This window comes from Lucilia cuprina, chromosome 5, assembly GCF_022045245.1.
Source record: "Lucilia cuprina isolate Lc7/37 chromosome 5, ASM2204524v1, whole genome shotgun sequence".
NCBI lineage: Eukaryota > Metazoa > Arthropoda > Insecta > Diptera > Calliphoridae > Lucilia > Lucilia cuprina.
The window spans coordinates 50,465-72,500 of record NC_060953.1 but is presented as its reverse complement, the minus strand read 5'-3'; the positions used below and the strand labels follow the sequence as shown (position 1 = coordinate 72,500).

Below are 22,036 nucleotides of genomic sequence, written 5' to 3'. Positions count from 1 at the left end.
CTTTATTATAAAATAGTATGAGTCCTATCATGTTTGCATCGTACACTCACGTCAAGAGTGGCCTAACTAAAAAACATACTTTAAAAAAGTCTTTTTACATGATTAAATTAAACATGTAAGAATAAAGTTTTGTTGTTTATAAGAAAATATAATTTTTTTTAAATAACGAACATTTGTTGTAGTCTGTTAAAAAATGGCGAATGTTGAGTTATGGCATTATTGAAAAAATAAGCAAAATATAAATATTTGCAATTTGATTGCGTCAATGCCGTTATTACAGTAACTTTTCTATTTAATTAATAAAAATAAATTTAAAAATTTTCAGGAAAGTTGCAATAGTAAATAAAAAATTTGTATTTTATAATTATATCAATTTATATACATACATATACCAAAGGATAGATTTTACCTGCCAATTAATGAGCAAGAATTTTTTTAATCCTGTTTTTGGGTCTTCAATTCGTACGAAGGCATACATTATTTTTCCACTATTCAAATCCTCACATAACTCTTCCACGCCACCCTCTCCACTTGCCACTAGTTTTAAGACATTTGTCTGACCCTCATATCCAAACAATGCCCTGTTGCAAATACACCAAATGTGAAAGTATTAATGGATGTACATTATGCAAAATCAATAAAAGTGGGTATCTATATAATTACCAATCAGTTGATGACTTGTCGTCCAAAACATCTTTCCAACCAGCTTCAATCTGCTTCCTATACTTATCAAAGCTAATGGCCATAATTTGCAGCTGTCTGTTTAGTTTGTTTTATTGTTACTTGTGCTTTTAGGAAAACCCACACCCAAAAACGAAGCAAAAACTAACACCACTGAAAGCAAGTAGACGTCGACCTTGAGTCTTCTTAATTTATGAACTACTGCCACCTATTTAAGTTACCGGTATATTGATGAGTCAAAATTTCCTATTTATAACTTTTTAATCCGCTAAACTTTACATGAAAATATTCTCACACTTTCTCTTCTTCCTCAATTAAAGCAAGTGCATTTTCTCCTTTGAATACTTTAAATTTTGGTGACTTGCCAATAATCGTTTGATTAAATGAACGATTTAATTAATTTATGTTTTTTGACAATTAAATATTCTTTGGAGCTGCAATGTATTTTTTAGCAAAACACCAATAATAAATATTTTAATACATCTTTAGCTCTCCACAAAAGTAAATGTTTCTATTCCTAACATTTATTTCTTTTATTTTTTCACAAAAGTATCAACTACATCAAGGCGAATTCACATAAGGTATTGGCAATTCACCAACTACAAAAGGCTTAAACACATACAACACTTTGCCTCCAATTGCGACTGACAGCTAAGCAATGTATACTTAACACCATCAATGTACATTAATTATAAGGTAGAGTTTAAAAAACAGCCAGCTGATTGCATTTTGATAATAGGTACACTCTTAAGTGTACACTTTTAAGGGTGATTGTTATTAACAATTAATAATTACCTTATGAAGTCACCTTGGACAATTGTTAACAAAAATTTATTATATTGAAGTTCGCATCTTTGGAATTTCCGTTCTATTCCATAAATTCCAACTTGTATTCACTGTATTGCTATGAACATAAATATGGCATCTCTACGCGAAATGGTATTGAGTGGATGGCAATAAATGTCATGTCAGATGCAGAATGTGCTAAATAAGCGACAAAGCAAAATTCCATTGAGATTCTTCGCATTCCACTTATAAAATTCATACAAGAAAATACATTGAATTGGTTTTAAATTGTTGATTTGTTGCAAAAAATTGCTAAAAGAAATGAACAAAAGTAATAAATATTTCATTAATATTACCGTCAAAGACTAAAAAGTGAAAATAGTTGAAAAAAATATAAAATTTAGCTTTTATAAAAAAGATTCTCCCCGCGATAGTGCAAAATGTTTAAATATTTTATATACGCTTGTGTTCGTTAATCAAATATTTCTATATGTATAAAAATATACTTTCATATTTATATTTACATACATATGTACATATCAATGTATATACATATAGTATATAATACATAAGTGTATTCGCTGAATAAGGTAAATAAATATTGAATTCATTCTATTTAATAAAGCATTTATTTAGTAATGTTTTGGATAATAATTTACGTAAAAGGCATGGTGTTTTGAAAAATTCAAGTCTATGGAGAGTCATAACTGGAGAGTAACTTGAAATTAATCAAATTTTAAAGATCAAATATATATGTATGAATGTACTTACATTACATACATACATGGTTTTATGTACAAAATTTGCAAAATTGTTTATATACCTATCTGCAATATATTATAATTAATATGTAGTTTTATTTTTATAAATTATAGTATCTGATGTGAGCTATAGTCGGTATGGATACTGCATGTGCATCCTATGCTATAACATATTTTTATAGTAATACATATTGTAAAACACTACTTCCATCTTAATTTATTAAATACTTTAAAAAGTTTTGAGAATTATTTTGTGGAAATGTAATTATATACATAAATAGTATTCAAAAATTGAGCTTTTAAAAATATTTGTGGTAATAGAATAAAAATTCGAAAGCATTCTGAAACGTTCTGTACAAAATTTTGCTCAAGTTTCTTTTTGTTATAAAAAATATATTACGTTTGTAGGATGTATGTATGTAGAAATACAAACCTGTCCAAACTTCATCGTGCTTATTACTTCTTTTACGTCCCACTGATTTTGCTGCGTATCCATTATAACAGAGTTTAAAACAGCTGCCTGACTTGTACATACAAACATATAACAATTTCTTAAATGACGGCCTCCACCTCTGCCTTCTCATAATCTCCAGCTTTTGTATTCTTCAGTACACTATGACTAACAGCATACATACAAAGGCATTAACATACAGATATACATACATATGTACATGAAATACCCATACAGAGAAAATAAACTATTACCAGCAAAAAGAAGCATTAACAACAAGTTGTTACCATATGGGCTTGTTGGTTTGTTGTTATAGCTCAGCTTATTAATATCATGCTACTACTTTATCGATGGCGACCCAAACACCAGTAGCATTTTGTTTAGTTTTTCTCACCCATTCTTAAAATAAATCTGAAAAACAATCTGAATCCTTAAATCTTCCCGTACACATCCGTGCTTTAAATAATACAATGTATTCCAGAATATCTACATACATATGTATGTACGTATATAGTATGATCAAATGAAAATTGCGTATAAAAATTAATTTGCATTAAATTTACAGTATTACTCATGTATGTAATGTATGTACATATACAAAAAAATCCGAAGTGTCGAATAAAGGGTAAATTTTAGTCGGTTTTGTCTGAATTTTTAGATGAATTGTGTATATGTTTATACGATTCGTTTCTTTTGGTGCTTTTTAAGTGTGTGAGTGTTTGCTGTTGTGCTCATTTGCCGGTTTTTACTGCCATTTTTCTGAGCCGTTTTGGTTTTCTTCGATTCGTTTTCTTATACAATTTTGTTTGACTCCAACAAGTTTTGTATGTTGTGCAGTTGCATCCCAAATATTAAACAATATAAACTATTAGCTTCAAAACTTAAAAAGTAAAAATAATAAAAATTCATGGATAAATTTTCTTTTAGTTAACGTAGGTTAGAATTTTAAGATTTTGATTAAAAATAAAAATAAAATCGAATTTTAATCTTACATTTACAGATTTCCATTGGAATTTAAAACAACGTACAATTTAGCCAGTCAGGATCGTTCGCACATTCAATATTTGCATTGTGGATATATAAAAAAAGCTCTAAGATACTTAACTTAAATTTAAGTAAGAAGTTGTCAATTACTGACATTGTTGTTTTAGTTTTCTTTAAAGTTGCAGTGTTTAATGAACGAAGTTTACGCGCTTTTAATTATTTTCTAAATGATAGTCTTTCGTTTTGGTTCGTGTATATTTTCTCCTCCCACTCACCTACAAACGTAAACATTTTTTTAAAGAAAAATAAATATACTTTAAAATTGTAATAAAAAGATAAATAATTTAGCCACGCCAGACATACTGACGTCGATTTAATCGAAAACAATTATTGGTTCTTATGTGTTTGAATGCTTGTGTTTAGTTTGCAACAATATAAAACTTATTTCAATAAAAAAGGATTTATAACGAAACATTGCAAAGTGAAAGTGAACAAAAGGTATTTTATTAAAAAATATTTTTTACGACAATAATATCAAAAAAGGCTGTTAAAAAGCATGGAATCTGCGTTAGATGTTTTATCACGTGCTGCTACAATGGTGCAGGATAATGCAAATGGTATGTATTTTTTTTGTTCCATATAAACTCATTTTAAGTAACATTAGACTTACTCAAAAATTACTTTTTTATGAAGCGATTGCATTAGTAATTACTTAAATTTTAAATAACTTAAATTTTTAAATTAAAAATTTAAATTACTTAAATTTTTCATTACCATTATTTTTGAACCCATTCGGCCTACAAGAACTAGTTAACTGTTATAAAAATTTTAGTTTTCTATTTTTTTAAGTTTTTTTTATCGACATATTACTTTAAAGACATAAAATTTTTTTCGAACATGACTTCGAATTTCCTAACCCAATTTCAAATATTCGAACATATTATTGTATTGTCATTAGCTACCCAATTTCAGCTAATTTGGGCTATGGGAAAATTTTTCTGAATTCATATTAAATATAAAAACATTTTTTGTTTTTATTTGATTCAAGGACTTCTAAGGACATTATCAATAATTATTTTTTATGCCCTTTTTTAGGAAATTGATTTGTAGTGGTTTCCTGGTTTAACGAAGTCTCAGTTTATCGAATTTGGGATTTAACAAACGGGTAATGTTTTCCATTGAATACCTTATAAATATTAACAGTGAATGAGTAAATTTAATACAAAAGGCCACTAAATTTCATTATTAACTAAAAGCTATTAATAATCAAGATTCTAAATTTATCTAGTTGGGTAAAAAGTACCCTTTATAGGGTAACCTTCACCTTCGTTTTTCAGAAGACCCCAAATATGAATTTTTATTAATTCTATCAAAAATCGGATGAAATAGAATCAAAATATATAATATTATGGTAAATTTTGTTATTCTTGTTTATAAAATTAAAGCAGAGCCAGAGCAGAATCCATAAAAGGGGATTTATTTTAGTTTTCAAAAGGTACTTTTTAAATTTTCTATTGAACCTAGAAACATGAAATTAAGTATGTAGAGCCCGGACTAGGTTAGAACCTATAAGGGGTGATATTTTGGTACTTTTTTGTTTTTCAAAAGTTACTATAATATGGAACTTTTTACCATATCGTGGTGAAGGGTATATAAGATTCGCAAAGCCCAATATAGAACTCTTACTGGTTTTAGCTCAAAAAAAACTTAGTACAAAAAATATATCTGATAAATGTAATTCTCTAATATCGTTTTATGCGAATGTGAATTTATGCGTTTTTAGAATTCTAAACATTTTGTTTGCAAATATAATTTTGAGGAAAATGTTGGTTCAAATACATCCAAAAAAATTCTCAACAAGGAACTACTACTGATTTTTCATCAATTCCGGTTCAGATATGTACGTATTGTTTAAATTCTTTGTACATGAAATACTATTTTTACTTTAAAGATATTATATGTATTTTCGTTAAAAAATCATATATGTATATGTTCGTTACCTTTATTTTTTATGGTTTCAGTAAAAAATTAAATTTTTCTTGATTTTTTATTTGCGATTTTGTTAGATTTTTAATGGAAGGATTTAAAAATTCAATTAATCGCATAAAACGAAATTTGAGTGTACATACTTCGTTTAATTTTTCCTGGGAAGTTACTCAAACAATTTCGTGTGTAGTGTCTATCGAATTTCTTGAGTGAAAGATTTTAAACTTTTAATTGAATATTTTTATAATAAATTATAAAAATATTCAATTAAATTTCAGTTACTCAAACAATTTCGTGTACTATATAGTGTAGAAATTATTGAGTGACAGATTTCGACATAAGGAAAATTATGTTGTATGTTTAAAATTATTTAAAAACATTGAAATATGAGAGGTTGAAGGTAATAGGGAAAAATGATATTATTTTGATGTATATTGAATATGTGACACTGCTCTTAAACATTCACGCCCATATTCATAAACTATTATTTGATAAAAAGTTTATATAACATAATTTTCATATAAAATTTAATGAATGAGTGCTATCTTTTAAAAATAAAGGAATTTTATTGAAATTTTCATATATGATTTGTAGAATTAAGATCTAAGAAGTTTTTCGGGGAACATTCATGTTTTTAAGAATAAACTTCTAGCTTATTTTAATCTCTAGTGGGACTTTTAATGTTTTTAGTTTTTGATACTCTAAGCATTTAATTATTAAAGAGATGATGATGTTTTGCTGGGGAACACTATTTATTTATAAGGAGTGAGATCGAAAAATTCTTAACATACATATATGTTTATAAAAAAGAAACCACTAAACTTACAGCTTTATTTTTTTTTTTATTTGATTCAAATTATTATAACAATTTACAAAAAAAAATATTTTTATAGTTTTAATCACTAGTGATGAAATTTTGAACCCTTTTCGGAAACCCTTCCATTAACGTTTTTATAGTGCTTTCTGTCACTTTGCTCGAACATGTAGTCCATCTCCGTTTAAAATCTATCACACTTTTGGACACCTTTTTTGTACTCTTCAATTCTCTTTTAACAAGAGCCCAATATCTCTCCACTGGCCTTAGCTCCGGGCAGTTTGGAGGATTTGCCTCTCTTGGTACAAATACCACATTATTGTTCTTGTACCACTCAAGGGCTTGTTTACCATAGTGACAGGATGCCAAGTCAGGCCAAAAATAAGTGGACACATTATGAAGTCTTATGAATGGAAGCAGCCTTTTTTGTAAACATTCCTTGATGTAAATTTCGGTATTTATAGAGCCCTTTGTAACAAATGATTGGCTTCTTTTGCCGCAACTGCATATTGCTTGCCATACCAAGAACTTTCTGGGAAATTTTGTCTGCTTTTGGGTCCTAAACTTTTCTTCAACATTCCCTCGATCATCAGCAACATAAAACTTTTGACCTGGAAGTGGCGAAAAATCTGCCAGAACATACGTTTCGTCATTCATTATGCAGCAAGAATATTTTTTTATAAAACTTGACTTCAATTTCCGTGCTCTGTTTTTGGCCTCTAAATTTTTAGCAGCGTTCCTGTCAGGAACTTTTTGAGCCTTGTATGTTTTTAAACCTGCATTAGCTTTAACTTTTCGTACCAAATAGTCCGAGCACTGAGCTAACCGAGCTGCTTTCCTACCGGATGTGTTGGGAGCTCTTTTGAAAATGCGTTCTATTTTTTTGGCTTTAGAAACACCATGTGGACCATTCCTTCTACCTGAACCAGGTTTTCTATCAACTGACAAGATCTCCCGGTACTGTTTAATAACATTGGAAACAGTTTGAAGGCAGACCTTTGTATGCTTGGCCAACTTTTTGTAAGACCAAGTTGGGTTTAGTTGAAAATATTTAATAATTTCAGTACGCACTTTTTTCTGGTCACTCATTTTAATCAGATTAACAAAAAAATTAATGTAATTGACATTACACATAATAACTGACATGTTTTTCAAAGGTAACTTGATCAAAAAAAAAAATCAAATAATACTTTGGTTGAAAAATGTAATGAAAAACGTGTGTTAAGAATTTTTCGATCTCACTCCTTACATATTTTTTATATATATTTATATATTTTATTTTTTAATATCTATTAATTTGGCCAAAAGGCTTTTGTATTATTAGATGAATAAATAAAAGTAAAATAAATAAATAATCTACATCTTTCTTCATTATAATTGTATCAACTATATATGTAATTAAACAAATTTTACTTAAATTTATTATTATTATATTTATTATTATGTATACTAAAATGAAAATTGCCAAAATTGCAAGGAAGGATTAACCTTGTAAATGGTTAAATTGTTGAAATTTTTCGCATATTTTCTTTATAATTATAAACTTATAACTGAAAATAATCCTAAATCAAGCCTTAAAAATATTCATAGATGTTACATTTATCATTAAATTCTTGTTTCATAGTTATGTATATTAAATAATAATATACATATTTTTGAATTTTTAAATTCCACTGACGGAATACCAAATTCTCAAAAATTGTTTATGAATAAACAAAAAGAAATCGTGACAAATTAAAAAAATATAAGTGCACTTCTCATGTGTAAAAAATATACAGAAATAAAGTTATTGAAATTTAGCTTGCCTTGGAATTTCAAGTATTTTTCAAACACAGTTTTTGTGTATTTTATTTTCTTTATTTACTTTTAAAAAACTTTGATTTAAGTGCAAACAAATATTTTCGAGTTTCTTTATATTGCTACAATTGATTATTATTAATCAATAATACATATGTTTAAAAATATTATTGGTAGATATTATTTCAATAATGCTTTGCCGCCGTTATATTTCCACAATGGATTTCATTAATGTAAATGCTATAAAATAAGTTATTAATAAAATTTTTCATGATTTCTAATTAGTTAAAAATAAAGGCTTCTCGAGGTGATATGTAAGTTCTATACTGTACGCAATCTTTGTACGTAGACGTTTTTAAATCGTTGTTCTTAGTGTTTCATATCTAAAATTATCTAGTTTTAATGGCAAATATTTTGATATAATTTCGGTTTCTTTTTTTTTACATGTTTCTAGTTTTAGTTTGACGTTTTTACATTGTTATTTACTTCTGTATTTATTGTAAAGTTGTTTAACAACTTTTCCTTTGAGTACTGATGATGTTATTTTGTATCGAATCAAATATAGATTTTTGTGAGAAAGAAAATTCATGTATCTTTTTCACAAAAATCTAATTATTTTCATTAATTTAAAATGAATCTAATAAAATATTAGTTAGGTTATTAGATCATAAAATAACTAAATTAAAAAATGTCGAATTTGGCCGACGAGCATACATAAAGTGATAGAAATGTTAAAATAAAACAAATTTTTATTGAGGCAACAGACTTTAGTTATAACTTTTGATTATAAATATAATTTTAGGTAATATTTTCATATTCAAGATAATCATAGCAAAAGCAAATAATAATTGCTAATTTTAAATAATAGCTAAAAAATTACATTTTGCAGTGACTGGAGACCATCTTTGTAGAAATAATATTATATTTAAGAAATATATTTATGGTATTGGTAGATAATTTCATAGAAGAGTCCGTATGATGTGATTTATTACAAAAAATAAATAATAGAGCTAGTCATAATAAACTAATACCATAATACTTTAAAAAAGGATAAGATGTCCATTAAATAATGTTCGAGACATCTGGAAGATATCACACTAGATGGCGTTAGAAATATTTATATATAAATAATGCTAGCATATCATTAGATCCGGCAAGACCCTGTTTAGATAACCCTTATTTCGAGGAAAACCAACGTTTTAATAATAAAGTTTGTTTCAGTTCAAAATTTAGTTTTTAAGTAAAATAGTGGATATCTAAATAAGAAAATATCCGACACCCAATTCAAAAAGATTCCAGAAAAATTTATACTGAGGTCAAAATTTTCAATCGCTGGTAGGGAACTGAAGATCTTTTTTTTATAAAAATACTTTTAATTTTCTCGTGTTTAGTACATTAATGTGTTGTTTCTAAATAACGTGTTAGTAGTTTGAGTTAAAATTTTACTTGTATTTTGTTTTTGTTACAATAAAAAATACAAGTAAAATTTGTGCTCAAACTACTCGCTCGTTATCAAGAAACAGCACATAAAAAGCATCGTTTAAGAAGTATTACTCCTAAAGCAAACAATAATATAAAAAATATATACGATTTATTTGTGTCGATTTATGGGACGTTATGGGTTAATATTATGCAAATACGTAGACATCATTGTAAAAACAAAATGGATAATGAACTTTAAAAGAAAGCACATAGGTAGAAATCCCTACAGCTAACAATTCCATTTTTATAATAATATTACCATTAAAAAAACCAAACTGATAAACACTAAGCTACAGAAAACAAGAAATTGCAAAATAATAAGAAATATCAAAAAAAAAATAATAATAAAATAAACAAATAAAAGTAAAAACAAAACAAACAAAAAATACGAACAGTTGAGGCATCAAAAAATAAAACGGAAATTGATTAAACAAATAATAGTAAAAAGAGAAACATTACAAAAGAGAATATGAAAGCAAGCTTTATGTATGTAGTATGTATCTAAAGATTTTTAAACTATATATGTACCTACGTAGGATATGTAAAAATAGGTATATTCTTTACCACCTTACCTAGTGTTCTTCGCCACCCCATTCATAATGGAATAAAATAAACGAAAAAGTACCAGAAAAAAACTAAACTTATATGAGCCAAATTCCTCCAAAAAATGACTTTAACGCCCATTACTGGCTTAAAAATACATGTTTATCTCTAAATCTCGATATACATAATATGTTTCTTACTAGCAAAAATCTATCTATCGAATTTTATGATGATCGGTTCATAATTAACCCTCAGAAAATTACTTTAAAGCTCATTACTACCTTTAAAATACAAGTATGGTACAGAAATTCAACACAAGTAAGTTTCTTATGAGCACAAATTTCTCTACCGAATTTTATGAGATTCTTTCCATAACTGATCATACCCAAATATATAAGTGTCCCTGGCTTATAATTGCGAGTATAGCTTTTAAATGTTTCTTACAAGTCAAAATCTCACCTTATGTTTATAGGAGAACATTTTATTTAGTGCATACGGTTTGATGGTGGGTATATAAGATTAGGCATAGTACCTGATTGCTTGCTTTTATATATTTAGATTTATTATAATAGAAAAAAAATACCCATATATCCCATTCTATAAATTCTCATTATCTCTGGGCCCCCTATGCTTAATTTACTGTGCCGGAGTTTTAAGAAACGCCCCGTTAATATATTGTTAATAATTTATTAAATTTAGTAATTTCTATAATTTTATTAAAATTTTCTCAATAGTTAAATTGACAAGGAGTCAAAGCATCCGAAGAAAACAGTGATTTCCATTTACGTCTAACCACCTGATTGACAATATACGGATGTATTCTTTGTATACGAGGGTGAAGGCAATCATTTCTTTAGTGTCTCCTTTGTAAGCGAGAGAGTGGACACTGAAAAACAAACTCTAAATGGTAGGTTTAATAGGTAGTTCGGGACTGACGGACCGAACTGCTGGGTAATTAAAAATTTTAAGTGATCTTTTAGTAATGCAAAGCTTAGAGTTGAGATCTCATAGTTATTTAATAAAATGTGATTTGCATGTTTTCTTTTAATAAAACCGAGTTAGTTCCGAATTTGAACATGTTTGATATTTATTTTTATTTTATACCATAAATATGTACTTATGTATTAATATTTTGTAACTCTGCTTTGCTTTCTGTATTTTGTGAAAATAGGTTTATTATTTACTCTTTGAAAAAATCGCGGCTTTTCTGTATTCTATTGCTTTTTGAAGTTAAAAAGTTGACGACGCTGCTTTATAGTCAAGCTATCGTGTAGAGTTTTTTAACAGAGTTTAAGAGAGTATTGTTCGTTTTGTTTTTGACTTTGTTTTCTTTTAAGAAATTGAGTAGCTGCGGAGAGTCTAAGTAAGTGAGCTTCAGTCAGTTTTGTAAGTCGATAATTAAAGCACGAGTTAACGGCATTGCAATGCCTGCAAACAAAAGTTTTTCAAACAAAAAATATACCTACTTACACATATAAATAAAAATATTTTATTTTGCAAATTTTATTAAAATTGTGAAGACTAAACAAATCTTAGAGATAAGTGTATGTATTAACAAATACATTCATAAATAAAATGCAATCGAAACCATATGTTAAAATACAAATAAATTATAGAATGTGATGTTAAAAACATATAATTAGTGTCAAACGATTTTTAAATATTCAGTACAAGAACAAGAAATACATATAAACGAGATAAATGTGGAATGCTTTTTAACTAAATGTTTAAACTCTTTTGAAGAAATTTTAAGAGAATAATAAACACCCACTTTATTTTTGCATTCCCCTCAGCGGTTTGGCATCGTCATTGCTTCCATCACAAACAAAAACTTCGATCGTAAAACACCGCTGTCAATCTTTCTAATTTTTAACTTTTCACAATACTTTTAATTCAAATTGAGTTCTGTGTTATTGCCAGTTGGCAATGTGCAAATATATTTTATAATATGAATAAATACATGTATATACATGTGTATATGAATACCAGTATACATACATATGTATATGTAAATACTGATTTACTACTGTGTATATAATCTTTAAGTGTGTAAAAACGTGTACTTCGCGAAAGTCAGCAAAAAAGTAAACTGAAAGAATCGTTTTGCATAATATAAATATCTATATTCGATATATGCCATACTTACGTATGTATGTATATATGTATGTACATATATACATATAAGTAAACGTACATTTGTGTTTGTTTATGATTTATTTGTTCATTGTTAAATAGTAATGAATAATAGTAGAAAATGCTAAAAAGAAAATAAAAAATATACAAAGTAAAATATCAGACTTGTTATTGGATAATGATTAAGGAGAATTGAAATATAATTGTTGTCGTTTAACACAAATTAAAAAAAAATGGATTATCTTTATATTGTTAATGCTTTTAAACAACAGCAACAACAATTTTTGCTGCATCAACAACAACTGCAACAACAATTACAAAGTCAATCTTCTACAACAAACACTTTATCGCTCCAACAACAATTAGATAGCTCCAATATGTCCAATAGTTTAATATGGCAACCTTGGCGAGATTTGCAACAAGCTGCTGTTCACCATCAATTATATCATCAACACCATCAACTACTGTTTAAAAAAGGTTTGTTTCGACATACATAGATCCATTTGAAATGATATACAAATGTATTTACATATCTAGATAGGTATGTAAACATATTTTTTTCTAATGTCGAAAATATCGCAAAATGACAAATGAATAAATACATACAAACATTAGATGGATTCGCAAAAAGTGGTTCTTAAAATAGTCGTTGTTATATCATATGGCAACTTAAATTATTTTGGGTCCAGCTCATTCGTTAGCTGGACAGTTTTCAAGAAAATGTCTAAGGGGGACACTTTAAAGTTTTTTGAAGCCGCGACTTAATTTGTATGATATTTACATAATTTGTACATAACATTTACACATGTATATTAATCCAATAATTTCGTTTTTTTAATATAACCGTTATGAAGAGACGGTTATTTAACTGAACAAAATTAAAAAAAAAAATAAAGTAAGACGATATCATATGTGACGATACCTATGTGTAAAAGTATACGAAAAGCTGTTTTCAAATGGCATCCTCTTATTATGAAAATAGGCAATATGGTTTATATATATTTTTGATCTGCCGATTTTTGATGAAGACAAATGTGAAATTTTGCATCAATTCCAAATGTTTTGATCACTACTGTGTGTATATAAAATACATAATATGTGTTTTTCTATCAAAACATCAGTTGGCCAACGCGTGCTTAATACGTGACTATTTGAATTGTCTATCAAATGAATACGTTTGGGAATAAATCCTTGCAATAGAAATTCAATATGTACATTATTTTCTTTACAAATTCGGGAGATATTGCATTTTAAAGTTTTAACTGTTTCTGAGGTTATTTTTGATAATTTAAATTTAAAAAGAAAACACACACACACATAGAAAAGTAAAAGACATGAAATTAGAGTCAATTTGAATTATTATGCATTTATATTTATTTGTTATGCATTTATACATAGTATGTCTATGCCTGAAAACTTTTTTCAAAATTAAAATAAAATATCACCTCATAAAAGTTCATACTTTAAAACGCTCCCGATTTTGACCCAACTTTTCAAAGCGGAGGATGCCACTAGATTCTACGACCCTAAATTAAGTTTAGGTGTTTTGGCGTTTTTCTGTGTCTTTTTGATATACAGTGTCATTTTAGGAATACAAATTTCGTAATTATCAAAAATGTTTGCCTTAAAATCGTGGTAATATTTATTTTAATTGCTCCAATATTCAATATAGGGGGAATACATCTAATCTAAAGCTCTTGTTTTTATCACAAGAATTCGCTTAAAGTGTAACGTTTTTATTGTTAAATGTTATAAGTTGCCATCAAACTTATAACATTTAACAATTTCGAAACAAACAAATTTTCTTGAATTTTGAAATCATTTATTTGATCAATGTTTAGGTTTAGGTAAGAAAAATTCCATCAACAAATTTTACAACAAGGGGAATTTTTCACGATAAAAAAGATAATGAACGAAAAAGTGAAAAGGGAACATATTTAGATATGAGTATATGAAATTTTTGCTTAGAAAATTTATAACAAAAATTTAAAATAAAAATTATTTTTGATTTTTATTCTTTCTGTTCCAATAAAAAATATTTCTGATTTTTTAATACTCACCCAGTAATTTTTATTTATTCAAAAAAAAAAAAAAAAAAAAAAAAAAAATAGAAATCAATCAATGATTTTTATTTTTCAAAACAAAGAATGAAAATCATCTAAAGAATTTGAATTTTTCAATTTTCGAATCTAATTTTTGCACAATTTCAGCAAATTTGGTCGATGATATCAGTGGTAAAAAATTATACCAATTTTTTATTAATCTCTGTTTAAACCCGACAATTTTTACTGTCTTTTAAAGGTAAATATCGCATAATGAGTTTTATAATTAATTTCAAAAAATAAAAATCATTGCCTGATTTTTATTTGTGTCTTATGGCTTAAAAAATATTTGTGTTTTTTATTATTGATTTTCATTTGCAAAGTTCTCAGTAATTTTTACGGAAAATATAAAAAATACAAATCAAAAGTAATTTGTATTTTCTTAGAAATAAAATACAAACCAAATAAAATTTTTAATTTAAATTTTAATTTAAATAATAAAAACTTCTGTCTCTATTATATTCACAATTCGAAAAATATCAAAATCGAGTCTAAAGTTTTTTTATTATTTTAAAAATAAAATGCTTTTTCTATAAAAGTTATGACACATTTTGTTTTGCATGGAGTTTTATGAATTTTTATCCATTATCCACTACTTCCGTTATTGCCATTGACATTTAGACGTATGCATGTACTCTCATGCTTTAAAACAATATATAAACAATTAAAAATTTTATTTTAATTTTGTCACGTTTTTTTGTATTTTTTTTTTTTGTATTTTTTTATTTATTAGGAGTTTGGAAGGAATAATAATGTTATATAATTACATGCATATATAGTCACTTAAAATGCATTCAACCCCAAACTAACAAAAATTTAAATTTTCATCGATTCTCGTGTATTGCATCAAATGCGATTTCGCATTATTACGCGCGAATTTGATACAATAAATTTAAATTACGATTTAAAAACTGAAAGTGGTTTCATTCCGAAAGACTTTTTGTTTTCTTTTTCTGATTAATTCCACTATCGATTGGCATGGAATTCTTTAACAGGCCTCTATATTGACAGTAAAATATACAACCCGATATACAAAAGCAGTCAAAAGACGTATCAAAACAATCGATGATTTATTATTTAAAATTTTAGATATGGCCTTTTGCGTTTTTGGTAACGATATAGTATAGGTCGTATATGTACATATGTATGTATATCATAAACGGAAGTTCAAAATAAAACATTACAAAGAAATATGATTGATATAAAACATAAAAAATATTTTTTTCATTTTGGATCACGGTACTCAATTTAGCTTATACACATAAGTTCGTTTTAACATAAAATTATGAACTGTTTTTTTAAGGTATTTTCCAAAATTTTATAAAATATATTTTGTTTTTTTGTTTTAAAGGATTTATAAATCAAATTTCGTATGGAAATTTTGTTTTATAAACCTTTTATAAAATAAAATGCTGTTTATGAAAAAGGGGATTATAAAACAAAATTCCCATACAAATTTTAACTTATAAACTGTTTATAAAGTTCAAGTTTTTTATGAATAAGGGGTATATGTATAAAATTCATATAAAAATCTTAGAATTTTTCAAAACTTAAAAATCGTTATTTTTAATAATTTAATCTTGTGGCATAATTTCTTAAATTTTTTAATTTTCTATGATTTTTTGACTCAAGGATTTTAAAGAGAGTGGTTGATTAAACATGATTGCTAATATTCTTTAGCTTCTATAAACCTTAAATAAATTGGAAATCTTGAATACTTTGTTGTTGTATGGATATTATTCAAATAGATTTTAAACAATTATTGCAGTTTAAATTGATATATTAAATAGAATAAGACAACGACAAACAAAAATTTCTCATGTAAAATATCATACTGTTTATAAACTTTTAAAAATCTTAGAAAATATTAGAATTTTTCAAAACTTAAAAATCATTATTTTTAATAATTCAATCTTGTGGCATAATTTCTTAAATTTTGTAATTTTCTATGATTTTTTGACTACTATTTATGAACTTTTAATATTCTGAATGAAAAAAAAAACTTATGATCGATCATACTATTTATTACAAAATTTATTACAATATGAAAAAGAATAACCAATTCCATTTCGTTTCATAGCTTTACGATTGTGTATATGTGAAAAAGTCAAAATCGACTTTTTGATTGATTTATGATGCATCGTATCAAACTACATGTTCCTGCTAAATTTTACACTCCTACAATTAAAATCGACGTCCCTATCAACGATATTCTAAAAGATTACGTTCTAAAATTCTAAATTCATAAAAATTTCAAAATTCTTTTGAATTTTTAACTTTGAAATTGAAAATTGTTGTAATTTGGCATTAAATAAAACAACGACACTTTAAGCGAATCCTTGCGATTTAGATATTATGTACCTTAACAGCTTCATAATTTTTTCAAAAATGTTAACAAAAACAAAAAAGCCTTCCAGTTTCGTCCTATTTGACCAACAAAAACCGATTGAAATTAAGTTAAAAATGTTAAACCTTACTATTTTTAATGTAATTTACGCCCCTTTTGGTTTTCAGAAAAAAATAATTCTCAAGGGCGTAAGTTTCATATCTCCGTATGTAAAGCGTAAACCGCAATTTTTTCTTCAAATACTAATTTATTAATAAAAAATTAAGTTAACTTGAGAAAATGTTGAATATTTTTGGTATATTTATCATTTTAGAAGGTTTTTTTGCTTCTCCTGAAAAAATTGTTACTTAGGGCTTTTTGGATTTTATATAACTATATGTACATACATTTTACGATACTTTACTATTTATATGATGACGAAGTGGTCCGATTTATGCTGATGTTTGTAAGCGCATATACGTACATTTATCATTGTATGGCGTAAATGTAAAAGCAATTCCATTATAACTCAATGAATTCTGCCTCTTTAAAAAACGGCTAACAATGGCGTATTATTTACTAAGCCCGTTATAAATGATTTGTTAAGCCCTCAAATTTTTGACCACAAAACAAAAATTTTGTGAAATTGAAGAATGAACTAAACTTTAATTTTTGTAGCGAACATCGTGACCACCCTAATATACATTTTTTACATACAATTTATACATACAAAATACATTCTATATATACATAGATTTAGTTGTTGTTTGTAAGTTAGAGTTTCCTCCAGATTTTAGTTTTGTTTTCATTTTTAATTTATATACATATGTATGTATGTTTAATATGTATGTACATAATATACCACCAATAGATCCAATGTACTAAAAACAAGTAGGTATCCATTAGGAAAACATAAACAACAGCAAAAAAACTCGTTTTTAAAAGAGAAGAAAATACATAAGCAAAGCGAATGAGAATATGAATTTTATTAAAAATATCACGTTTGTTGCCAAAGTCTTTTGTTTTTTTTTTTTTTTTTTTGAGCGAGTATATGTGTATGTACATATGTAGATATATTTTGGTTTTGCCGCAAAAACCTAACGACTAGCTAAAATAAAGAAAACAAAATAAACTTTATATTACAAAGATCAAAATGTGTAATGTGTATTGAATGTACACTTGGATTTTGTTGAATATATGTATGTACATATGTAGTATATAAATTTATGATTCATAACGCCCACTTGTAGTAAATTCGAATATGTTTAACATGGATGAGAAATATTTCATAAGTGTTTTATTTGTTGTTGCAGAGACCCGGTTAACTTCCAAAGAATTGCCAACTACAGCATGGCGCCGTGAACGACGTTTACGTACGGGTGAGTATCATCATCCACACCATCACCCATCGCCGGGTTCCTCGACAAATAGTGTGCGTGCTTCGTCCCCCAGTTCGTCGCCGCCGCCAGCTGCCCATGTCCAACACTCTCCCATATCCTCTGGATCAGTATCTAATGCGAACACGCACATACACACTAATGCTCATCAGATTTCAATAATGATGGCTGCCGCCGCAGCAGCAAGCATGCGTCCTTTAAGTGAATCTGCAAGTTGTTCCGCGTCATCTACACCGCCCCATTCTACTTTAACGGGACAAATTAATTTGGGTCAAATTGCACACTCTCAGGTTTTGCAACATATTCACTCGGTTCAAAGTGACGACGCGCCATTAGATATGTCTGTTGGTACTTTAAAACAACGCAATTCACCTCCACCACCCTATCGGGAGCCATTACCTGGTTCTCAATTTGCTTCATCGTTAGCGCGCCCTAGTGTAATAACACAAGCACCACCAAAACGAGATGTTAGAGAGTCACCTCTAGTAGCGAATCGAGAAAATGACAATCGTAGTTGCGGTAAATAAATTAGAAATATTCGAGAATTTAAGCAATGTTAATACATTAAACAAATATTTTTCTTTTAGAATCTATTGACGAACATTTTCGACGTTCGCTGGGTCCGGGCTACCACGCATTATTTTCGAAGAGATCTCCTGCTAACCAGTCGACGAAAACACCATCACCCCAACCCCAAAATCCACAGCCACCAAGAGCTCATGTCAGGAGTCCATCTCCAACATTACCGTCATCATCTGGAGCATCATCCTTGCCCTCTCATACTGTCTTAACACAATTAGAATTGAATCCTCCACCCGCTTACCCAACCAGTTTACCCACAGACAATCATCAGCATAACACACAGCATGCACACCAGAACCAAGTACATGTAGCACCTAAAGCTAATTCTGTTTTACTATCACCAGCTGCCATAGCAACCCAAATTAAAATATCGACAAGACCAAATTCTCCACCTTTGCCATTGGTGGTTAGACCATGTGGGCAGCCAAAACAGCAACAGGCTATTAGCTTGCAGAAGTCTTCGTCGTTAATAGCTATTACGCCACTAACTTCACCACATTCACCTGCACCAATACCAGGGGTTAAGTTGGGCAACACTACGCAAACGCCAATATTTAATGCGGTTGGGTCCAGAACAGCTTCCCCATTGCCTTTGCATCAGCACCAGCAACAGTTACCGGCAGTTGGAGTGACTATTTCTCATTTTGCCTCAATTGATAATTCTCCATCATCATCACCACGTCGTACGCCACCGGCAATGAACGTGCCAGTTTCAAACCCTTCACCCAATTTGCCTGCTATAATGCGTATAAAAACTGAACCTGGGTTGCAAAATGTTAAATCCCATAATCCAACTCCGCCAGCTTCTCCTACTTCTACCACTAATCATAACGTAAGTTCTAACTCTACAACCTTTTCTTCTAATACGTCTTCTCCTTCACCGTCCTCCCCTATAACTTCAAACTGGAAATCTACCAATGCCGGCAATGCAAGTGCTGAAGTTTTAGCATCAGTAGATGACCATTTCGCAAAAGCATTGGGAGATACTTGGAAGAAATTACAAGAAAGTAAAGAAGTTCGTAAATGAATTCATTAAGAGAATAAAAAAACCTTTGCAGTTCATACGTAAAATGAAATGGTTTAAAAAAGGTAGAACTTTACAAAAAAAAAAAAAAAAAACAAGCTAAATTTTTAGGAAAATTATATTAAAAAATCATCATCGATTGAATGCAATTTATTAAAACATTTGGAGTGATATTTTTACAAAGTGATATTTGAATAAAAACTTAGTTTTCGTTTGAATATTAAAATAATCTTATAAAATCAAAAAAATATATAATACAACAACATATCGTTGATTTAATTCAAAATTGACTTGATATGTTTCAATTAGACGAAAATAAACTTTGGAGCTGTAACCAGTCATTTATAAACACAAAGGATGTGTTTCGTCCCACATTAACTCATCGGTATATAAAATATACTCTTAATACGTATGTGCATACCAACTGCAACGTATATTTATGAAAGATCTCAATTTAAAATGTGTTTTGTTTGAACAGTTCATACCACAGTTCTATTTGCTTGAGTTATGAAACGTAACAAAAATGAATGAGATAGGACTCTAAGTATTACTGAATCTGAATTTACCCTTACCTTTCTATTCATTCATGATGAACGAAAAATCATTTTTTGTTTTTGCTTTAATAACTTGTAACTTTAATTAGTTACATTCTGATCTGTATAAATTGCTTTATTTAAGTTTAATAGTAATAAAAAGGTGTATATCCTTAACCTTCTCTTGAAGTAATATGTTTTAAATTAAAAGTTTTGTTTTAATTTTTTCTCATATTTTAATTAAACTAATATAAATTATTCTAACAATAAGAGATTAAAACATGATCTTAAAAAAAATTTCCTATAATTTTTTAGAATTTGTATAATATGTATAAGTTTTATAATGAATTCCTATTATTTGCTAAAAAAAAATTAATAAGCATTTTTTAATTAAAAAAATAGACAAAAATAAAGAAATTTAATAAAATTTCAATGCTGGAATTTATTTACATATGGCATTATTTTGTCACAAAGAACTAAAAAAAAACTTAGTGGAGTGTCGATTTTTTTATTTTTCAAGTAAGTAAAACTCATTAATAATTTTTATAATTGTAATCACTTCAATAAGATAAAATATAAAACTGAAATGAGAAAAAGGGGTCTTATAAAATAAACACCTTAGTTTTTAAATTTTGATTGGAAATTTTATATCTGATAATATTTTTTTGTTTAAATCACAAGCAATTTTTCAAATTTTTGTTACTATTTTTTTGAATATAACTTCAAATCTCTAAAGGAATTTTGACGGTACGTTGTTATCTCCATATGTTCCAAATTTGAGCATATTTGAGCTACAGGACTTAAAAATTCAGTTAAAATTTTCACCAACATTTTAACATATCATCGAATTTTAGAATTTAATTTGATTTTTCAAACATACCATTGCATTGTTATCAAGTATCTTGAGTGTCAAGTTTGAAACAAAACGGGCTACGAGAATTGGAATCTAAAGCGGATTTTTGTAAAATGTCCCATGAAAAACGTATTGTATTGTGAAAATAAAATGCAATAAAATGTTTTTGAATATTTGAATATTTTTGAATAAACAAATAATAAAAAATTGTTATTTTGTTATTTAAGTACATTAGGGGATCCCGTGGACCACTTTTTAGGTGGAATGCCTCTTTAATGTTTTAATATACTTAACACGAGAAAATAAAAAAAAAACGAGATAATAAAACGATTAAAAATCTTGATCTTAGTATAATATGTAGGTATGTTGAACTATTTTTTCTGCAATCTTTTTATAACTATACTTTGAATATATATGTTTTTATTGCTAAAGTGCAGACTGAAATATTCCAGTGTTTTTAACGTAGCTTTAAGTTAAGAATGATAATTATACGATAATTTTGTAAAACAATTTTATTCATCTTGTTTGTCTCGTTCAAGACGTACAGATTACTTGCGTCGTCTATACCTGAGCAAATAAACATTGTTCAATACCCGGGTATGTCATACGAAAGTACGTTTTTTTTGTAAAAAATAAGCACTAATATTTTATTTATTTTAGTACTAAACTGAAAAAAGGAGACAAACAACATTACACAATTATTTTTAGAAATTACATAACATGAAATCCTTATCTCCTGTTTACTGTTTTCTGACAAAATTATTTTCTAGTTTTTTATTATCGACTGAAAAACTAGCCAAA

The 22,036-nt window shown here is 27.6% G+C and overlaps 2 protein-coding genes across 8 annotated transcripts in view; one reads left to right on the top strand and one right to left on the bottom strand.

The window, feature by feature from the left end:
- The window catches only part of LOC111690823 (drebrin-like protein), a 4,692-nt gene extending 3,450 nt beyond the window's left edge, over nt 1-1,242 (bottom strand). For 2 of the 5 annotated variants that reach the window (XR_006941061.1, XM_023453412.2), the window contains exons 1-2: nt 664-1,242; nt 410-581 (exon numbers count right to left, since the gene is read on the bottom strand). Coding sequence is in view for 4 of the 5 variants with exons in the window: in XM_023453412.2 (XP_023309180.1) it covers nt 410-581; nt 664-746 (255 nt within the window). In the remaining variant the exon portion in view is untranslated. The remainder of the gene's footprint in view (nt 1-409; nt 582-663) is intronic. The other 3 variants (XM_023453405.2, XM_046952171.1, XM_023453397.2) reach the window with 3 other exon arrangements.
- Nucleotides 1,243-1,911: 669 nt separating this feature from the next.
- Nucleotides 1,912-20,367, top strand: LOC111690782 (vegetative cell wall protein gp1). 3 transcript variants are annotated; one of them, XM_023453355.2, is made up of 4 exons: nt 1,912-2,057; nt 3,680-4,280; nt 18,160-18,762; nt 18,831-20,367. In XM_023453355.2, the coding sequence occupies exons 2-4, from the start codon at nt 4,220-4,222 to the stop codon at nt 19,850-19,852; spliced, it is 1,686 nt and encodes a 561-aa protein (XP_023309123.2). In that variant the 5' UTR covers nt 1,912-2,057; nt 3,680-4,219; the 3' UTR covers nt 19,853-20,367. The 3 variants fall into 3 exon arrangements, with proteins under 3 accessions (XP_023309123.2, XP_023309115.2, XP_046808123.1); XM_023453347.2 differs by lacking the exons at nt 1,912-2,057; nt 3,680-4,280 and adding exons at nt 11,529-11,829; nt 12,521-12,895; XM_046952167.1 differs by lacking the exons at nt 1,912-2,057; nt 3,680-4,280 and adding an exon at nt 11,880-12,895.
- Nucleotides 20,368-22,036: the final 1,669 nt, after the last annotated feature.